The sequence below is a fragment of the Ranitomeya imitator genome, chromosome 2 (genome assembly GCF_032444005.1).
Source record: "Ranitomeya imitator isolate aRanImi1 chromosome 2, aRanImi1.pri, whole genome shotgun sequence".
NCBI lineage: Eukaryota > Metazoa > Chordata > Amphibia > Anura > Dendrobatidae > Ranitomeya > Ranitomeya imitator.
The window spans coordinates 355,683,650-355,691,276 of NC_091283.1; the positions used below are offsets into that span (position 1 = coordinate 355,683,650).

The following is a 7,627-nucleotide window of genomic DNA, read 5'->3' on the forward strand; positions in this document are numbered from 1 at the left end:
GTAAGTGTATACTTCCAACACACATATATACCATCAAAAAATGGAGTTCCATACACAAAGTAAAAGATATAGATAAAGTTTATTATTTATTAACATCACTTAACAAAACCATGGTATAAGTGATATATCATTAGTAGTCATATAGATAACCAATACATCCTGCATACATCATAGCATGGTCCACATGTTTACCTAATTAGCTCCTGAAACCAACTGTCACCAGTGCTGGAAAAGCCCTCAGATTATTATATGGACCAGTGCCGTGACTGAGGGAGATAAAGTACATATAAAGCACTTCTAATAGAGCGGGAGCTTACCCATAGTAAGTGTGATGTGGTGCTCAGGGTGGATCCGGTCCCTGGGCACCACATCACACTTACTGGTTTTGTTCAGTGATGTTTGTGCCCAGGTCTCACTTGATTTGTACTAGGGCCTCTTTTTTGTTTCTTTATTTATTTAGAATTATAGTTGTATGTTTACAATAAACTTTATCTATATCTTTTACTTTGTGTATGGAACTCCATTTTTTGATGGTATACCCAAAGCAGCGCATGGTACATGAAAAGAGCCTGGGAGCGGGGAGCCCGTGGAGATGGCCGACGCGTATCGCCACCGCAAGGTGGCTTCGACAGTCAGCAGTCAGTGTCACACAGGATAGGATTACATACACGGCTCAGCAGACAGTAACACACAGGATAGGATTAGATACACAGCTCATCAGACTATCACACAGGATAAGATTAGATACACGGCTCAGCAGACACTAACACAAAGGATAGGTTTAGATACACGGCTCAGCAGACAGTAACACAAAGGATAGGATTAGATACACGGCTCAGCAGACAGTATCACACAGGATAGGATTAGATACACAGTCCAGCAGACTGTATCACACAGGATAGGATTAGATACACAGCTCAGCAGACAGTAACATACAGGATAGGATTATATACACAGTTCAGCAGACTGTATCACACAGGATAGGATTAGATACACGGCTCAGCAGACAGTAACACAGGATAGGATTAGATACACGGCTCAGCAGACAGTAACACAAAGGATAGAATTAGATACACAGCTCAGCAGACAGTAATATACAGGATAGGATTAGGTATACAGCTCGGTAGACAGTATCACACAGGACTGAATTAGATACACAGCTCAGCAGACAGTATCAAACAGGATAGGATTAAATACATAGCTCAGCAACAGGATGTGTCAAACGAGAGGACATTTTCATTCCAAGAATTCCTCTCATTCCATCTGATTTGCCTTTTGATTTTAAATGCCTCCAGTTTCCACTTCGACTGGCATTTGCAATGTCCATTAACAAGGCTCAGGGACAGTCCTCGAAAGTAGCAGGGATCGATTTTCAATCTCCATGCTTTTCTCATGGTAAACTTTATGTGGCCTGTTCAAGAGTTGGAACTGCCAAAAATCTATTCATCTTTGCACCGGAAGGAAAAACCAAAAATGTTGTTTATCCAAAACCCTCTTGAATTAGTTGAAAATAAAACACTATCAATACTTAAGTAATAGTCATCGAAGGTATTTCACTCTCTGCATTCTTAGGAACAGAGGCAGACGCTTGCAGCGCTGACAGCCAGGGTTCGGTGGAGGGGTGAGTATATCCATATTTTTTTTTTATTCTTTATTTTTTACATGAATATGGATCCCAGGGTCTGAAGGAGAGTCTCCTCTCCTCCAGACCCTGGGAACATCCAGGATCGCTCCCTGCACACGCCGTATAAGATGACCCCCGACTTTTGGGACAATTTTTAGGGGTTAAAAAGTCATCTTATACGCCGGAAAAAACGGTATATATATATATATATATATATATATACACACACACAGTATATATACACACACAAAACACTGAGAGACAGTGCACACACACTTAGCTCTGCTACATCTGCACAGTTACAATACAATAATAACAATAAAAGATGCCTCAAGTGAAAAAAGACAGATATAGTTGTTGCAGCCCACCATAAGTTAATGAATAAAAGCCCAACATAAAACGGTCTCAGAAATTTTTTTAACCAAAATAATCACTTTGCAACAACACCTGAATATACATATTAAACCAGTCTTTATCAGATAATGCAGTTCCTTAAAAAAGTACCATAGTGTAAAAAAATAAGGTGTGCCACAATTGAAAACTAACCATAAGATAAAGGCAACAAAGGTGTCTCAGTACATGCAAATAGGATTATAAATTGCAAATAATTATATCTCCCAGTGGGAATGTAAACAATGTCCACACAAAAAGAGACACCCTAAAAATTGCCTTAGTGCATGTATCTAATGTGGATATGAAACCGCATAAAAAAGGTGCATGAATTGTCTTTACCTGCTGAGGAGCAACATTACCCAGTCTCTCACAGCTCTTCTGAACAAGAAAAAGGCTTCTCACCTGTGTGAGTTCTCTGGTGATTATCAAGACTTGATTTATCTGACCAACATTTCCCACATTCTGAACAAAAATATGGCTTCCCCCCTGTGTGAGTTCTCTGGTGTCTAACAAGTTGTACTTTCCATGCAAAACATTTTCCACATTCTGAACAAGAAAAAGGCTTCTCACCTGTGTGAATTCTATGGTGATTATGAAGAGCTTCTTTACGTACGAAACACTTTCCACATTCTGAACATGAATATGGCTCCCCTGTGTGACTTTTCTGATGGTAAACAAGGCTAGTTTTCTGTCCATAACATTTTCCACATTCTGAACATGAAAAAGGCTTCTCACCTGTGTGAATTCTATGGTGATTATGAAGAGCTACTTTACGTACGAAACACTTTCCACATTCTGAACATGAATATGGCTTCCCTGTGTGATTTTTCTGATGTTTAACAAGGCATGTTTTCTGTCCACAACATTTTCCACATTCTGAACATGAACATGGCTTCCCTGTGTGAGTTTTCTGATGTTTAACAAGGTGTGTTTTCTGTCCATAACATTTTCCACATTCTGAACATGAAAAAGGCTTCTCCCCTGTGTGAGTCCTCTGATGTACAAAAAGGTGTGATATCTGTCCGTAACATTTTTCACATTCTGAACATGAATATGGCTTCTCCCCTGTGTGAGTTCTCTTGTGATTAACAAGATTACATTTATGTGCAAAACATTTCCCACATTCTAAACACATAAAAGCCTTCTCCCCTGTGTGAGTTTTTTGATGTGTGTTAAGATTTGATTTATCTGTAAAACATTTCCCACATTCTAAACATGAAAATTGCTTCTCCCCAGTATGAATTCTTGTATGCCTAACAAGTTTTGATTTCTGTTTAAAATACGACCCACATTTCGAACAAGAAAATCTCTTCTCCGCTGATAGATTTTTTCTGTGAATGGACGATGGTATATCTGGAGTAATGGCATTCACTTCAATTGTATCCTGTGTAATCTTAAGGTCATCTGATTTAAAAATTGAAGATGCCAGTTGTCCAGCTGATCTCCTGGTTAAAACCAATTATTATTTTGAATAAAATATCCTTGAAACTTATATTTTTTAACATTTCTACTCAAAATGTCCATAAAAATGGGAATTTATGTAGTAAAATTGAATTATTCACTTAGACTATAACATTTCACAGTCTAATGGACGACCTCATAGCATGAACCAGGAGAGAGTGGTGTTCAACTGTTCTGCCTCCCAAATATTGGAATAAAAAGCCACGAACAATGTTATGTAGGCGAAAATAATACCAATAAAAACTTTTACTCATCCTGAAAAAAAAAACAACAGGACCCCACACAGGTGTCAAAATAGTCACTACTCCTATAAATTAATTCACTGATGGTGATGTTGACGAGACATTATAACTGTAAAGCGCTGCGGAATATGTTGGCGCTATATAAATAAAGATTATTATTATAACCAAAAGCTGTGGGCAGCACAGGCTCTGTCCAGCCACCAACAATAGCATGTCTGGGACCTGTAGTATCACCCATTCTGGCAGGGTGGATATGTGCGCAATCCAGCAGGATAAATCAGCTCCCTGCTTCAGGTTACTGGAAAGCACCACACCCTACTAAAGCTCAAAGTATATTGCTGAAAGCTGCCAGATACAGTCTTGTTCTCCTCAGGTTCAGTCCTCTGTGCTCAGCTCCCGTCTTGTGTATTTGATTCTGTTGTGATCCTGGCCTGTTTACTTCTGATTTTGTATTTTCTCTGCCCTCCTGGTTCTCTGTAAAAGCTTGGCCCCTCGAAGTAATTTAAAAAAAGGTTTGTTACTCAAAAACTAGCATTTGTAAATTGAACATACAAAAACTTTTGCTAAACTAGTCATCCTTATATTTTCAAAAATAAAAAATAAAGTTGAAAAAATAAAAGCTGCAAACCTACAATAGAAATACAGTAAATGCTATTTATTAACTTTTGTCTGGTATCGTTATCTGAATAAAGAGCGTATAAATTTAAAGTTTGAAATTTAGAAATCTAATTATTTGCAATTTTCAGGTACCGGTATTTTAAAAAATAAATGCATAATACATTAACCTAAATTACTAGAATCATAAAGTACAATTTGTCACACAAAAAAAATATTTCAGAACAACTGGAATCAGAATAAGCATCCAGATTGATCACCACATAAAGTAACATGTCAGATTTGAAAAAATGGGCCCTTGATAGGACCACAAAACTGTTTGCTGCATGTGGTTAAATCAGAGTATTTAGGGCAGTAAAAACTGCGACTATAGACAAAAATACATCTAGTGAAATGATTAAACTCAACAGTCTTAATCAGTAAACAATGAAAAACAGGTCGTGAAACATCTAGAGTAATTAAGAGAATGCGCAGTGGAGTACCGTCAATGACGGCAGGCTATGTGGCTACTAGTGGGCCCCTCAGCTGGGGGGGCAGTGCCAGCATTGGGACCTGTTACTGCCGTCAGCGCTCCTCACGCTCCGGTCTCCCGGTGGTCTGCTGGGTTCAGGGCACGCCGCGCTGTCACTGTGCTCCCGGCCAGGGTCCCTCATTGTCTGCACATGCAGGTGTTGGCCGCGTGCTGGTCGGAAGTTGTAGGCGGCCACCGGAGACCTGATCCGGAAGTGATCTCGCCAGGCACCGGCTATATCAAACAGCTTTGGCCGTTCCTCCTCGCCTGATTATTACTTACTGCACTCATCTGTGTAGGTACCCTTCCAGGTCACTGTACGCTTCCAGTGCGTGCTCTGCTGTGTCCCTATATGCTTCCAGTACGTGCTCTGCCCTACTCTGTCCCTGCATGCTTCCAGTGCGTGCACTGCTCTACTCTGCCCCTGTATACCTGTCAGTGCGTACCCTGCTCTGTCCAGGATCTTGCATCCTCTGGGAACTCTGCCTAGTCCAGGATCACGTGTCTTTAAGTGGCTGCTCAGCTCCGTTCCTTTCTTGGTGAGTACACAGATTCTTCTTATTGGTTTTCGAGTCATCCCCCTGGCACTAGCTATTGCGGTTTACATTCCTCGTGGGTCTGCCCCCAACGGTCCCTGTATAGGGGTCGGTTCCACCAGGCTAGCTCGCCCAGGATAGGTCGGCACCGCGATCCAGTGGGTCCACTCTAGGTTTCGTAACAGTATAATCTGTTGTGAATTCTGTGGCTGAATTCACTCCTGTGGTCACAAGTGGTACTGCAGCTTCTGGGCTTCCTCCCTCAGCTGTTCTGGTGAGCTCGTTGGCTGCCTTGTTATTTAACTCCACCTGATTCTGTCTTCCTTGCTCCTTGTCAATGTTCCAGTGTTGGATTTGAGCTTCTGGATCTTTCCTGTGGCCTGCTGCTCTGCTTAGATAAGTGCTTCTTTGCTTTTGTTGCTGTTTTTTCTGTCCAGCTTGTCTATTCGTTTTTGCTGGAAGCTCTGAGACGCAAAGGGTGTACCCAGTGGCGTAACTACAAAGTGAGGGGCCCCGATGCGAACTTTCAAATGGGGCCCCCCCGCGCCAAAATATTTCCCACCGAAATTCACATTTTCCCTATTCATTTCGCACACTATAGTCGTGTTGCAATGTTGTGTAGTCTGACCTAATACTGCCCTGTACTCGCTGAGAAAAATGATTATATAACTAACATGTCCCTACAGTAATATGTCCTCCCTCGCTCTAATTCCAAGCGCACTCCCGGCGTTTGAACTCTGTGTGCTGTTTCTTCCTGGTATGACGCTGCAGTGCGTCATTTCCAGACCTGTGCAGTGTGGGGGTGTATTGGGTGTACTGGTTGGCTCCGGAGCATACGCACTGCACATTCTGACACTGGCAAGTACACGCAATACTCCCCCACAGTGCACATGCTGGGCTCTGCCCACAGCCGTGTACAGCCCGTACACACACGGCTTCGCTCCGAGAACCCGTACACACATGGCTCTGCTCCGTACACCTTGTACACACACGGCTCCGCTCCGTACACCTTGTACACACACGGCTCCGCTCCGTACACCTTGTACACACGCGGCTCCGTTCCCTACACCTTGTACACATGCGGCTGCGCTCTTTACACCTTGTACACACGCGGCTCTGCACCGTACACCTTGTACACACGCGGCTCCACTCCTTACACCTTGTACACACGCGGCTCCGCTCCATACACCTCTTACACACGCGGCTCCGCTCCATACACCTCTTACACACGCAGCACCACTCCATACACCCCATACATACACGAATCCGCTCACCTCTTTCACCCACGGCTCAGCTTTGTAGATCTCGTACACACCTGACTCCGCTCCGTACACCTCGTACACATTGCTCCACTACATACATACACGGCTCCGCTCTGTACACCTTGTACACACACGGCTCTGTTACATAAACATCCCCTCATTCAGCACCATGACAATCAAGCACAGCAGAGTCCTGCATAGTGCATACACTGAGGCCACTGATCATGTGACCCCTGACTCCTCCCCTCCTGTGACCTCATCACAGGTCCTGTGCGCATAGAACAGGTAGGTGTGTGTGTGTGTGTGTGTGTCAGGTGTAAGCAGCACATCACTCACCAGCTAATGCCTGCCATCTCTCCAGCTTCAGTCAGTGACACGCACAGCCCTTCTGCTAGGTCACATGTCCTTCACGGACACGCCCACTCGCCGCACACTGCTGAAAGTCTGGGGAAGCTGTGGGCGTGGCCAGCAGGATGCGTGCGTGACTTGTCTCCTTCCCCTGCTACGTGTTTGCTGGACTGGGCGGGCCCTGAAAACACTGTGGGCCCCGTCGCAGTCGCGACCCCTGCGACCGCAGTTGTTACGCCCCTGGGTGTACCGCCGTGCCGTTAGTTCGGCACGGTGGGTCTTTTTGCCCCCTTTGCGTGGTTTTTTGCTTTAGGGTTTTTTGTAGACTGCAAAGTTCTCTTTGCTATCCTCGCTCTATCTAGAATATCGGGCCTCACTTTGCTGAATCTATTTCATCCCTACGTTTTGTCTTTTCATCTTGCTAACAGTCATTATATGTGGGGGGCTGCCTTTTCCTTTGGGGTATTTCTCTGAGGCAAGTCAGGCTTGTATTTCTATCTTCAGGCTAGTCAGTTCCTCAGGCTGTGCCGAGTTGCATAGGTAGTGTCAGGCGCAATCCACAGCTGCCTTTAGTTGTGTGTAGGATAGGTTCAGGTATTGCGGTCTACAGAGATTCCACGTCTCAGAGCTCGTTC

General features: G+C 43.7%; 1 protein-coding gene across 1 annotated transcript; it reads right to left on the reverse strand.

The window, feature by feature from the left end:
• Positions 1–1,920: 1,920 nt before the first annotated feature.
• LOC138663800 (oocyte zinc finger protein XlCOF6-like) lies at positions 1,921–7,037 on the reverse strand. Its single transcript, XM_069750144.1, has 2 exons — positions 6,981–7,037; positions 1,921–4,211 (listed from the first exon to the last, which is right to left on the reverse strand). The coding sequence occupies exon 2, from the start codon at positions 3,150–3,152 to the stop codon at positions 2,385–2,387; it is 768 nt and encodes a 255-aa protein (XP_069606245.1). The 5' UTR covers positions 3,153–4,211; positions 6,981–7,037; the 3' UTR covers positions 1,921–2,384.
• Between the last annotated feature and the right edge of the window lie 590 nt (positions 7,038–7,627).

Excerpts from the sequence above, each read along its gene's own strand:
- LOC138663800 (XM_069750144.1), bottom strand. The coding sequence starts at position 3,152 with ATGTGTTTAGAATGTGGGAAATGTTTTGCACATAAATGTAATCTTGTT.